Raw genomic sequence first — 14,297 nt, 5'->3', positions numbered from 1 at the left:
TGCTTCTTACCTTTAAGTTTCTGAAATTTCCTATTTTATTAATTTTAGGGGGAAAATAGTTTTTCCACTTAAATTTTCTTATTGTACCTAAGTAAAGCCTTGACTCTTCATATTGCTAGAAGATTTTGAAGATTCTTTGTGCAAATAGTACTATGCTCATTACTTTTGTAAAAAAAAAAAAACACAGGGTTTTGTCCTTCAAGGAGTTTTAAACCACTGGGGATGACAAAGCCTGCAGATGAGAAGTTACAGAGAATAAATACAAGATAACAAAGTAGACAGTGCATATTATACATTCTTGAAAAAGAGATATAGAATTGGCAATCACAGTGCAGTGGAGTTACTCAAATGAGACTTTCTGAGAAAGTATCATATTTAATAATTTAAAATTAAAAAAAAAAAAAACCTATTCAGGAACTCTTTTTAAGTTCTCTGGGGAATTCCTAAGAAGCTTAACAGAGTTCTTGCCTTGAAGTGAAAGTGAAAGTCCCTCAGTCGTGTCCAGCTCTTTTTGACCCCATGGACTATACAGTCGATGGAATTCTCCAGGCCAGAATACTGGAGTAGGTAGCCTTTCCCTTCTCCAGGGGATCTTTCCAACCCAGGGATCAAACCCAGGTCTCTCTGCATAAAGCAGATTCTTCACCAGCTGAGCCACAAGGAAAGTCCCTCTTTCCTTGAAGGACATTCAAATAAAATCCTAATTCCTTTTCCTTCTGACCTTATCTGTATCTTGGTTAGTGTAGTTATTGACACAAATACACTGAATATATTTATTATCTTCTTATTAATTATCCTACTAATCTTAAACACTGAATTAAATTGAAGTTTAGCATAACTTATTTATCTTTCAAAGAAAGATAAACCCCCCAAAGTATAATCGTATTTTGTGGTTTAAATTTCATTTTCTCTGAGTTAAAAAATGATTCTCTTCCAACCCCACCTCCGAGGCTAGGATACATTTATCTGGCAGCCTAACAAATGAAAGCTAGAAGTTCACTGGGGATTAAAGTTATTGTAGAGTTAGTGTTAGTTGCTCAGTTACGTCCAACTCTTTGCAACCCCATGGACTGTAGCCCACCAGGCTCCTCTGTCTGTGGAATTGCCAGGCAAGAATACTGGAATGGGTTACCATTTCCTTCTGGGGATCTTCCCAACCCAGGGATTGAACCCTGGTCTCCTGCCTTACAGGCAGGTTCTTTACCATCTGAGCCACCAGGGAAGTGCTTGAGTCATAAAATAAAGGCAGGGCTTCAAATAAGTTACTTTGTAAATATTTAAAAGTCCTAGAGTAGTATCTCCCTCATTTTATAATTTATCTATCCAAGCAGTAATCAGTAAAAAATGGTTTAATCAAATGAATTAGTCCTACAACTGCTCTGGTCAAAAACTGTATAACCTCAATCCAATTACAAGAAAACATCAGACAAATTCAAATTGAGGGACATTTTACAAAATAACTCACTAGTATTCTTTGGAAATGTCAACGTCATAATTAACCGGATGGAGTCAGGATCCTTTTAATAGTGTTTATCAAATCACCATTATGTAAACTTTAAATTTCTTATAATTTTGTCAATTGTACCTCAGTAAAGCTGAAAAAAAAATTTTTTTAAGTGTCAAAGCCATGGAAGACAAGGAAAGATTAAAGAATTCATCACAATTTAGAGGAAACTAAGGAAACATAGCATCAAAATGCAACATGGTATCTTGGATTGGATCCAAAGACAGAAAAGGACTTTAGTAGAAAAGCGGGAAAATTCTGAATAAAGTCAGTATTTTAGCTGATAGTATTATATCAACCTTAATTTCTTAGTTTTGATCATTGTACTGTATGGTTATGCTAACATTAGGAGAAGCTGGATGAAGGATATATATGATAGTGATAACTCTCTGTACTGTTTTTGCAGCTTTTCTGTAGGTTGAAAATTATTCCACAATAAAAAGATGTTATTTTTTTTTTCTTAAGGCCAGTAGAGAAATTAAAATAGTAAATATATATATATATATATATAAAACAAAAGAAACAACAGAAGGAGAAATAAATACAGATAAAACAAAGAAAATGAATGGGAAATGATAGACCTCAATTCACCCGTATCAAAAACTATAGTAAATGTAAGTGAAGTAACACTCCAGTTGAAAGGCAGAGATTGACAGATTTGTTTGGAATGCACAATCCAACTATATGTGTCTGCAAGAGTCATGAAGTGAAAGAAAGTGAAAGTGAAAGGTGCTCAGTTGTGTCCTACTCTTTGGGACCCCATGAACTATAGAGTCCATGGACTTCTCCAAGCCAGAATACTGGAGTGGGTAGCCATTCCCTCCTCCAGGGAATCTTCCTAACCCAGGGATTGAACCCAGGGGTCCTCTTTGCAGGCAGATTCTTTACCAGCTGAGCCACAAGGGAAGCCCACGAATACTGGAGTGGGTAGCCTATTCTTTTTCCAGCAGATCTTCCCAACCCAGGAATGTGAAATGGAACCAGAGTCTTCTGCATTGCAGGCAGATTCTTTACCAACTGAGCTATCAGGGACTCAATATAAAATCACACATAGGCTGAAAGTTAAAAAATTTAAAAAAAAGGACTTTTTACTGTTCAAGCTAAGTTGGGATGCTATGACAGCACAAGTGTTGGTGGATCCCCAGGGATTTATAGCATTTAACAATTCGGCATGTAGTCTATATACCTATCCTATTGCGGGATAAGGATATCCCAAACTGAATATATCATTTCCAAAGTCTAAGGCCAGGAAGGGGAGAGAGGAAGGGAGAATGCGGAAAAGGAAGGAAGGAGTAATAACCCTTTCTCACCAGCTTTTCTTTTCCTGTTTGGTGGCTAACAGGATTCCCATCTTCTAGCTTTTAATTATTAATCAATTTTTACAAATGTATGTATTTAGTTCTGTGAGATCCAAGAAGATTGACAGGAGTTTTCTCATTCTAGTTGGCAGATATGAGACGTGCAAATCTCCTTTCCCTGAAGTTGAGATTATCCAGGTTGCCAGCTTTTGCAAAGGGAAAAGTTATAAAGTTATTCTATTTTAGGGAGTAGTATACTTCAGCAACCTCCTTTTTGATACTCTGCTTTCAGAATTATATAATGAAGGCCATTTCTGTAAGACATGAATTATAGTAAGGAAATTTATTGAAAACAGTGTCTTAGTACTTAAAATCTTTTTCCTTGCTGTGTAAGACTTTACTACATAAATGAAAAGTTTTATTAAATGTTAGCATTTAATTAGAATTTTCAGTTGTATTTTGAGTTTGTGCATACTTTTGCTAACAAACACAATGTAAGAATTCTTAACTAAAACTTTATTTTAGTGATCCTTGTTGGAAGGATCAAAGGACAAAAAGGATCACCTTTTTGTGTCTACTTGTGGTGGTACTTAATTCTTTGCTTTGGGTTGAAAAAAATTAAACTCTCCATGCTACAGGATGCTGTAACAAAGCCAATGCTTTTCAAGTGAAAATAAGAATTAAATATGAGAAGAAGGTTAATAAGCATGTTTTTAATTTTGTGAAAATGTTTTGAATATGTTTCTCTGATTTTAGTATATTGGGATATTTGTCTTGTTGTTAATCCTTACATTAGTATTCCTTTAGGTAAAAGCTTTCATTTTTATATATTGACTAGCTTTTAGAAAATGTTTACATAATTTTAAAGTGTGATCGGGTGGTCCATATGTTTCCCTCTAGTTATTTCTCAGTGAGGGCATCGTTAGTTTTGCTAGTAGACTTGTAAGTCTAGGCTTTGTTTGAGCAGTAAAGTCTCAAGTATATTTCAGATTTGATCTACTTGGATATGTTAGCTTTTTCCTAATGATTTTTTTTCCTGCAAGTGGTATATCTACCCCTTAGTAAGTGACCAGAAAGCACATGAAAGAAGAAATATGTTCAGTGCAGAAAATTGTTTTGGTTGTCATTTTCCACCCTTCTGTGACAGCGAAAGATTTTTATAATCCTGATGTTACAACTCAGCTTGTAATTATTGTCTGTACTTTTTTTATAATCACCTAATTACATATAAAGTTATGAAATGCCTTGTAAGCATTTCTCAATTACCTTTATCACATGTGTCTTTAAATTTATTTTATATGTAAGATTTTTTTTTAATTTCTAGTACTATACAGTTGGAATTAAGTATTTTTGTATTTGAGCAGTATTTAATCTTTGAATGTCACATTAATGTAGAAGAGAGTGAGGATGAAAATCAAACATGTGAAGTATATACATTGCTCAGTTGTGCCTGACTCTTTGCGACCCCATGGACTATACACAGTTCATGGAATTCTCCAGGCCAGAATATTGGAGTTAGTAGCCGTTCCCTTCTCCAGGGGATCTTCCCAACCCAGGGATCGAACCCAGGTCTCCCACATTGCAGGCGGATTCTTAACCAGCTGAACCACCAGGGAAACCCAAGAATACTGGAGTGGTAGCCTATCCCTTCTCCAGCAGATCTTCCCAACCCAGGAATCGAACCAGAGTCGCCTGCATTGCAGGTGGATTCTTTACCAGCTGAGCTACCAGGGAATCAAATTTGAACTAAATCATAAAGATTCTGTGATTCATTAACTGGACTGTAGAGAAACTGATTGTAAGATTTAATTCTTAGTGGATTTTTTTTAATAATTGCTTATTTTAAAATGTGAAGAAATTTGTTGATATATAACTAGCAATATTTGACAGGGAAAGTGTTGATTTTAAGGTTATTTACTGATTTGCCAAATATCAAGTCTGTCTGGCTTTACTCGGTTGTCTGTTTTATACTTACAAGATGTCACAGCATACATTTTTAATAACTTTTTCTTGTAATTCTGTCACTAATAAATCTTTCATTATTTTATCACTAAAAATCAGTTCAAAGTAGAGCTTTCAGTTTAATTTTTTTGAAAAGTTTCATGTTTTCATTTTTGAAAATATGTTAACAACTTTGTTGAATAGAATTGTGAAAAGAATATTTCTACAGGAAGGCTGTATTATGCTTCAGGGAGGGAAAGCATCTAGTAGAATGTGTACTATGGTACCTTCTCAGGAAAGCTGCATTAGATGTTTAATATTGTTTATTGAATTTTCAATTTGCATATCAGATGTTGGCTGTGTCATAATCACAAATTTGTTGAGAGTAAATGACCTTAGTATTGTAAAGATGGGGATTTATTATTCTCTTATGCATACAAAAATGCCGTGTTTTGTTTTTTATTCTATCTATACAAAGATGTTAAAAATGGTGATCATGTAGGTGTCTTTGATATATTTAGATATCATTTGCCTTTTTACTTTGAGTAAAAGTAGAAGCATATATTTGATAAACATTATTAAACTAATATTTTGCTTCACTGATTTTTAATTGGAATTTATATAAAGCATTTAGAATAATGTTTGTCAAATACAACTAATTTTTTAAAGTTAATACAACAAAAAGGCAAAATGGTAAACCTCATTTAAAATTTACTTTGAAGCTCAGTGTTTTTGCTTTCTTAGTTGTCTACCACCTCCCTCCCTTCTCCCTCCCTTCTCTGTTCAAATGGAGAGGATATAAGGAGAGTACAGATGCAGCAGGTCTTAAACGAAAGCGTTCCCAAGGTACAGTAATTGTAGTTTTATTTCTCCTTGTAGATATATTCCTGGCTTGTAGCTTTCAGTTGCATCTATAGCATTCAGTTGTACTTAGAGCATAGAAATTATTAGTTTTATAGAAATGTATCCAGTGTGTTATTTTGGTTAGTATTAATTATAAGTGGTATAAACATTTGCAAACCATGTATATAGTTCAGCAATAGGATATTTGCCAATATTAACATGCTTTAAGACAATGTGAATGGTTTAGAGAGAAACAAAATTTTGTTGACTTAACACTGTTAATATCTTGGTCTTATAGTTTTAATGTTTTAAGAATATGTTACTCAGAACTGTTTTAACAAAAATGCAGTTTTGAAACATTGGATTAAAAGGCTTAAAGTACTGACTTAAGAATCAGACATAGATTTAGGAAAGTAAATAACTTAAACTCTTGCAAAAGATTTTTTAATTATGGAAAGTTCTTTTAGTTAAAAGACTGAGTTTTTACACTGGGTTTGTGTTTTGTTTTGTTTTGTTTGCAAGAGAAGGTATTATTCAGGTTTGTTATGTTAATTGCATCTTGGTCTTGTGTTCAATGTTAGTAGTAATGTGTCCTGGTAGGTCAGGAAGGTATAAATTGGTTTTTCATAAATTTTTGAAATGGCATTTTTAACCATAACTCCGAAGTACATTTTCTTGGCAAGGATTTGCTTTTCTTTGTATTCTAGTAAGAAATACCTTTTCACAAAAAGTGTCTTATGGTCTTAGATCTTCACCAGGACTCTATCCTCAACAGAAGAGTCAGACTCTGTCACTAGCTAGTTTTGTGGCAAGTCACTTAATCCCTTTCTTTATACCTCTATGTGTTTATATATAATGGGACATAATATTTTGCTTTAAGAGTGTTTTAAAGACATAAATTAGGCACAATGATTTGAAGGTGACTGGTTTTATAAAGGTATGTGAATTTTTCTTACCTCTATATAAGAGATAAAGAGAAAAGTTTAAGTCCTTCAGACTGTAAGAATTATCAAAAGATGAATTGGTGGACATGTTTTGAGAATTACCTTAATCTGTTGCTTCCACAAACATTACTAAATTTGTGATACATGTCAAACAGTATGCTAGGACTGTGTTTGGTGGTAGTGATACAAAGTGATTAAGGTATAGTCCCTGCCTCACAGAGTTTTATTCCCAGAGAATATAGGTTTGGCTTTTTTTTTTTCTTTAGAGCTCATTTCACCAAGCATACCTCATTACAGAAATGAAATAACCATACTAATTTGAACATAATAGTAGGAAAAAACTGATTTCTTTTTAAAAGCTCTTTCAACTTTGGGGTTCTGTTAGAGTGAGCAGTATCCAGTGATAATTGGCTTTAATACCCATTCCCAAAATACCTTATATTCTAATAAATTAGGTTATTCTCTTCCCAGTTTAAAGATAATTTTTTTTTTCACCTGAGTCTTGTTTTATCTTATGCTGAGTAGTTTCCACAGAACAAAAAGTAAAGTCAACAGAAGAAATGGAACTTAAGTTTCTATATCAAAGGTACTGAGGACTTTCATGAAGGTGTATATCCCTTAGACCTAAGGAATGATCAGATAACCTGGGAAAGCAGTTCTTTAATAATCAAAGCATATTTCCTAAAGAGGTTAAAATTATGGTAGTTAAGCCAGTTTTATTCCATGTTGTTCTAACAAGTTCCCTTTTCCTATAGCATGTTTAATAATTTATAAAATAAAGTCCCTGTCCGTGACTTGTTTCACATTGATATATGTTTCAATAAAAGTTTTTTGTTGAACTGAGTTAAAATATTCATTCCAAAAAATCTGTGTATTTTCACTTAAATGAAGTTTGTCTTGGAGAACTTCAGATTTTTCCTTTTTGCAACAGCTATTCATAGTTTCAAATTGAGTCGAAACCACGTGGACTGGCACAGTGTGGATGAAGTATATCTTTATAGTGATGCAACAACATCCAAAATTGCAAGAACAGTTACTCAAAAACTGGGATTTTCTAAAGGTATTTGTTAAATATTATTAGAGTTTGTCAAAATGTTGGGACTCTGACTTTTTCTCTTATATTTAAAATAGACAATTCAGATTTTATTTTCAGTATATTTTAAATATGTATTAAGTTTAATACAGTTTCTACCATGTTAAACTAACTTTAATTAAAGTGACTGAGTTGACGTGTATTCATTAATAAATAATTATATATTAGGAATGATCTGGCAAGATTATTAAATATGTTTTTTTTACTTCTCAAAGCACAAAAGCAGTCAGACCTGAGACAGTGATGTGAAATAAAACATAGCGGTTGAAATAGTGTCAGTTGAAACGACAATTGACAAGCAATTGAAACAGTGTCAGGAAAAGTGAAGACTGGAAATTTTTCTTTGGATTTAGTGAAATGTAGATCATTGGTGACTTAGATGAATTTCTGGGACAGAGACAGATGGGCATGAGTTGAAGTTTAAGTAGAACCTGAAGAAATGGAGGCATTGAGAATAGACAAATCTTTAAACAAAACAAAATTGACTAAAAGGAAGAAAAGAGGGACTGATACCTGGAAAAGATGTGAGTGCATATCAAAAATATTTTTTCAAAAATTTTTTCTGTCTGATAATTTTTTACTATCTTTTTAAATTCTTTGTTAATAGATGTGCTTACACATTTATTTGTTCATTAGTTGTATTTGTTTTGTGGATTATCACACCTTTAGCCCATTTTGCTATTTGGATGATTCATTTCACTTTTTGATTAATAAGTTCTTTAATTAACTTACTGTGTGTCATGTTTTGCAAGATGTTTTCCCATTTGTCATTCTTCTTTTATCTTTGCTTCATAATATTTTCTTACAGAGATGTTTTTAATTTTTATGTATTCAGTTCATCTTTTTTTCTTTTTGCCTTGTTTCTGGCTTCACTGTCATGTCTAGTTCAGTCCTTTTTATTAGAGCTAATCATTCTATATCTTACAAATTTTATCCCCCCTATTTTTTTCAATATAATGAAAATGCTATCTCTGTAATAAGTAATAAACTTAGAACCATGATTTTCCCACAGCATCAAGTAGTGGGACCAGACTTCATAGAGGTTATGTAGAAGAAGCGACATTAGAAGACAAGCCATCTCAGACTACCCATATCGTATTTGTTGTGCATGGCATTGGACAGAAAATGGACCAAGGAAGAATTATCAAAAATACTGCCATGTGAGTGTTTTGATGACTACATTCTCCATCTAGTCAGAGTCCAAACTTTTGTCCAGGGTATAATATAGTTTAATCATTAGTCCACATGTTTCTCCGGTGCAGCTATTCTGTTTCAGTTGTAGATGAAGCTTTTGGACCAAATTTTGAGAATGATCATAATCTAGGTGATGATATAATATTTATTTGATTTTTTTCCCCTCTTAACATGGAGAAGTGAAGGGATAAGAAAGCCTTTTTACTTAATGTATTATTAGTTTACATTAAAGTTGAAAGCAAGAAAAAAGTCTAGTTTTAAGTTTCTGTGTTAATCTCTGCATTGCAGAAACTGAGAATACTGTATAATTCTGAAAAAGCTAAGAATTGTGTAAGTTGCCAGTTAGCAGCTTAACTTGTCCAATTAATTATAACCAGAGGAAACTGAACCCTAAATTTTATAGAGAACAAACAGTGGGTGTTTTGCCAACATGCTAGGCAGGTTATTTACCTCAGTTATTTGTATTCAGCTTTATTCTAAAAGCTTGTTAAGATGTTGTTGGGAGAAGGAATGTTTATATATGAGTTTCAAAAATATTTAGGACAGTGTGAAAAGGAAATTTTAGAGTTATGGGTTCTGCCACAAACTTGGCTCTCAACTTGCAGCCAGTATAAAGAAAAATCTGATCAGATTTATAATGTGGTGAGAAAAAATCAAGTGTTGAGAACACAGTTTATCAGGTTCTGAAATTTCAAGTAAATGTGTTTCTTGAGTCCTAATAAAGCAAATCCTGTATGATACCAGGAACTATGTCCTCAGCAATATCTCTATAATAATACAATGTTGAGTTCTATTTTACTTTTTATTGTAATACCTTTTAATGCCAGCTTATGGGTTAAATTAAAAGTACAGTTCAATTTGAAAAAAAACAAAAAATCTTTTGTCAGACACTGCCAGGTCATTCTGATCCTTGTCATTCTCTGTAGCTTGTATTACAGAGATCTCTTCCCTCTGATTCTGATTTTCTTTTCTGATGATTTGTACTTCCCACAATATTTACATTCTTGTGGCAAGATGCTAATCTTCTCCTTGGTTACCTAAGGAATCTGAGAAGTAGGTTTAATAACATGTTCTCTCTGGAGCTGTTCATATTTGGAAAGGTACCAGCTTGATTTCTTTGGGTACAAGTGAGGGAAAACTTAACTCAGAAGGAGGATTTAGTAGTCCATAAAACTGAGAAGTCTAAGATTTGCCAAACAAGTTATCAGAATCCAGTTTCTATCTGTTCTACACGCCTTCATTTTTTAGCTATTTTCAGACATCTCCTGTGGTTCTAGATGTGGTTTATATCATCTTGTATTCGAGTTCAGGAAGAAGGAAATTAGTCTTTTTTTCCAGAAGTCCCTGCTAGTCTATGCATTTTAATGACTGGTAGTATCACCTGCAACTGCCTGAATCTGTACACGACCATGATCTGATCTGCTGGACTCACCGTCTTTCCATGACACCACCCTTATGGCAGAAAGTGAAGAAGAACTAAAGAGCCTCTTGATGAAGGTGAAAGAGGAGAGTGAAAAAGTTGGCTTAAAGTTCAACATTCAGAAAACTAAGATCATGGCATCCGGTGCCATCACTTCATGGCAAATAAATGGGGAAACAGTGTCAGACTTTATTTTTCTGGGCTCCAAAATCACTGCAGATGGTGATTGCAGCCATGAAATTAAAAGACGCTTACTCCTTGGAAGGAAAAGTTATGACCAACCTAGACAGCATATTAAAAAGCAGAGACATTACTTTGCCAACAAAGGTCCGTCTGTCTAGTCAAGGCTATGGTTTTTCCAGTGGTCGTGTATGGATATAAGAGTTGGACTGTGAAGAAAGCTGAGCGCCAAAGAATTGATGCTTTTAAACTGTGGTGGTGGAGAAGAATCTTGAAAGTCCCTTGGACTGCAAGGAGATCCAACCAGTCCATTCTAAAGGAGATCAGTCATTAAGAAATTGCAATTCAAAACCACAGGGAGATACCACTTCCTATTGACTACAATGACTCTTATCAAAAAGATAGAAAATAGCAAATATTAGCAAGGATGTAAAAAAAAATAAGAACCCTCATATGTTGTTGATGGGATTGTAAAATAGTACAGCTGCTTTGGAAAACAGTTTGGCACTTTCCTCAGAAAAGTTAAATGTGGAGTTAACATGTGAGCCAGCAATTCTACTTCTAGGTGTATACCCAAGAGAATTGAAAGCATGTATCTGCAGAAAAACTTCTTAATATTCACTGCAGAATTATTTATAATAGCCCCCCCAAAAAAACTAAATGTCCATCTACTGGTGAATGAATAAACAGAAGTGATATATTTATACAATAGAATCAATCAGCCTTAAAAAGCAAAGAAAAACTGATTCATGATACAACATGGATGAACCTTGAAACATTATGCTAAGTGAAAGAAGCCAGACACAAAAGACCGTATATTATAGATGTTATTTATCTGAAAAATCCAAAATAGGCAAGTTCATGGAGACAAAGTTGATTTATGGTGTCAGGGCCTAGAGGGAAGAATTATGGGATTTGACTACTCTGGGTAGAGTGTTTCTTATGGGAATAATGAAAGTGTTCTGAACTTAGACAGTGGTGTTGGTTATACAACTTAATGATACTAAAAGCAACTGAATTGTTTAAAAATAAATAAATAAGTAAAAGCTACCGAGGTCATATCTAAAAGAATACAGAAGTAAATTTGAAGAGACTCACTGACCAGAAAGGAAACGATTTAAGCATCAGTAAAGATAATAACTACAATGGTTTAGAACAGTTCAAATATGTTTTAAATCTATGAGTTAGTAATAATGTCAAAAAATATAAGACCTCTTAACAACTCAGTATTTAATTGTTAATAAAAGAGAAGACTTAACCATTTATCCTGCTTTTCCTCAGTTCATACAGAAACTATTTGATTGTATCACAAAGCAGCAAGCAAGTATTTGATGTGGGAGAATTTCTCTTTCCTGAAGTGTAAGGAGTAGTGAGATTTAAAAAGCACTTTTTTGCAACCATAGTAAATTAGTGGAGCTAAGCAGTGATCACAGCATTTGCTAGTATCACCAGAAAAAGAGAAAACCAGATATGTGTGTGTGTGTGTGTGTGTATATATATGGAGTAGTAGTCTAGCCAAAACAGTAGAACTTGAATCTGATAAGACCCCTGTATCTCACCACCAAATAGGCAACAAGAAGCACTAATTAAGGAACTCTATGGGGATGCAGTCATTAAAAATTAGACTGAGAAACTCTGCAGGACATAAAAATAATTACAAAGCCAAAAAAAGAAAGAGAAGGATCTATAGATTAAAAGACACTTAAGAGACATCTAACATTTGCAATGCATGAGCTGTGTTTGGAGCTCAGTTCAAAAGTTTAAAAAAATATTTTGCTGTACCTTAATTTTCAAAGTAGAATTTAAAAACCTATATTGTGTGGAGAAATAGATGAAATAAGGCAGGCCACAATGTGCTAATTATTTAGAGGTAGGGTATTTTATTAGGAGGGCATAGCAGTCCACTCCAGTATTCTTGCCAGGAGAATACCATGGACAGAGGAGCCTGGCCGGCTACAGTCCATAGGGTCACAGAATCGGACATGACTGAAGCGACTTCACACACACACACAGGGTATTTTATTATATATTATTCTCTCCACTAAAGACTTATAATTATTTAGAATATAGTATCAAATCTTGAAATATTTGCAATCAGAGATGACAAATTTAAGAAAACAGTTTTGAAATGAAGGTGTCTTAGTATTACAGACTATTGTATAATGTAGCAGTAATTTAAACGTAATTGGACAGAGTTATAAGCAATTTGGAAGTGTTATGATTGAAGGCATTTTATACCATGTAAATGCGTATGTGAAGTTGCTCTGATACAGTTTTGTTTTGGTTTGGTTTTTTTAAGGATGAGAGAGGCTGCAAGAAAAATAGAAGAAAGGCATTTTTCCAACCATGCAACACATGTTGAATTTCTGCCTGTTGAGTGGCGGTCAAAACTTACTCTTGATGGAGGTACATTTTGTTTAAAAATTAAATGATTTAGTCAATGGAAATGAAGTGTTTTTAATCTATTTGTCTTGATGTATACTCACTCTTTGTTCTAGATTATTTAGGAAAATAAAATCCATTTTTTAAAAAAATTATTATATTGACTTAACATCATTTTGGACCACCATATAGATTTCTCTGATAGTACAGTTTTCATGAATGCCCTAAAGTTTTTGACAGAAAAATGACTTGTCAATACTTTTAAAGCATTTGTTGTACAATTTCATATGAGTTTACAGTTTCTTCCTGATAATTTTCCTCCCTTGTATTTGGAAGATAAAATCTTAGGTTTTTTGTTTTATTGTCATTCCTGCATTCCTTGGGCTGATGAATTTTACTCTAACACAGAGAAATTACATAAAATATGCATCTTTACAATAAGTTTTGCCCTTTGAATATTAAAACCATTAAAATAGAATGTTTAGGTTGATGCTTTTGAACTGTGGTACTGGAGAAGATTCTTGAGAATCTCTTGGACAGCAAGGAGATCAAACCAGTCCATCCTAAAGGAAATCAGTCCTGAATATTCATTGAAAGGACTGATGCTGAAGCTGAAGCTCCAATACATCATAAAAAACAATGAAATTTTGCCATTTGCACTGACATGAATGCACTTTCAGAATATTATGCTAAATGAAATAAGACAAAGACAAATACTATATGATATCACTTATATATGGAATCTTTAAAAAAAGCAAACTTGTGAATATAACAAAAAGAAACAGAACATACAGGTGGTTACCAGGAAGACAGGGACAAGAAAGGGGATTGAGAAGTACAAACTCCTGCATATAAAATAAATAAGCTGCAAGGGTACATTGTATAAAACAAGGACAATAGATAATATTTTACAATAACTCTAAATGGAGTATAACCATTAAAAATTTTTGAATTACTATGTTCATCTAAAGCTTATTGTACATCAGCTGAACATCAATAAAATTTTTCTAATTTTATTAAATAGCTTGTTCCTGATTTAAAGGAAATGTTTTCAGTCTTTCAGCACCAATAAGTACATTGATGTTTGTGGTAGTTAAATACCCTTCATCATTTTTCAGTTAACAAATAGTAAAATTTCAAGAAGGTAAGTTTCATCAGATTCAAAGGTAGTCTTGAATATTTAAACTTTAATATGAAACACTGAGGGAATGTATTTTTTTCACTGTTTTTTTCCCTAAAATTATCTTCTCAGTTCATTTTTTTTTTAACTTGTAGACACTGTTGATTCCATTACTCCAGACAAAGTGCGAGGTTTAAGGGATATGTTAAACAGCAGTGCAATGGACATAATGTATTATACTAGCCCACTGTATAGAGATGAAGTAAGTATCATGATTATCTTGTTGCTTATTGGTTATTTTTTAGAGTGATAGCATGTGTGTCCTGAATTTTAACATTTTATGTTCTCTTTTGTTTTACAAGCAAATAAGAAATTATA

General features: G+C 33.2%; 1 protein-coding gene across 6 annotated transcripts in view; it reads left to right on the top strand.

The window, feature by feature from the left end:
- DDHD1 (DDHD domain containing 1) overlaps nt 1-14,297 on the top strand; it is a 66,196-nt gene that overhangs the window by 21,621 nt on the left and 30,278 nt on the right. For 3 of the 6 annotated variants that reach the window (XM_061428907.1, XM_061428908.1, XM_061428910.1), the window contains exons 3-7: nt 5,488-5,589; nt 7,462-7,590; nt 8,636-8,783; nt 12,717-12,823; nt 14,075-14,181. In XM_061428907.1, coding sequence (XP_061284891.1) covers nt 5,488-5,589; nt 7,462-7,590; nt 8,636-8,783; nt 12,717-12,823; nt 14,075-14,181 — 593 coding nt within the window. The remainder of the gene's footprint in view (nt 1-5,487; nt 5,590-7,461; nt 7,591-8,635; nt 8,784-12,716; nt 12,824-14,074; nt 14,182-14,297) is intronic. The other 3 variants (XM_061428909.1, XM_061428912.1, XM_061428913.1) reach the window with 2 other exon arrangements.

Source organism: Bos javanicus, chromosome 10 (genome assembly GCF_032452875.1).
Source record: "Bos javanicus breed banteng chromosome 10, ARS-OSU_banteng_1.0, whole genome shotgun sequence".
Lineage (NCBI taxonomy): Eukaryota > Metazoa > Chordata > Mammalia > Artiodactyla > Bovidae > Bos > Bos javanicus.
Note: the sequence above shows the minus strand (reverse complement) of the source record. Positions and strands in the feature narration are given on the sequence as shown.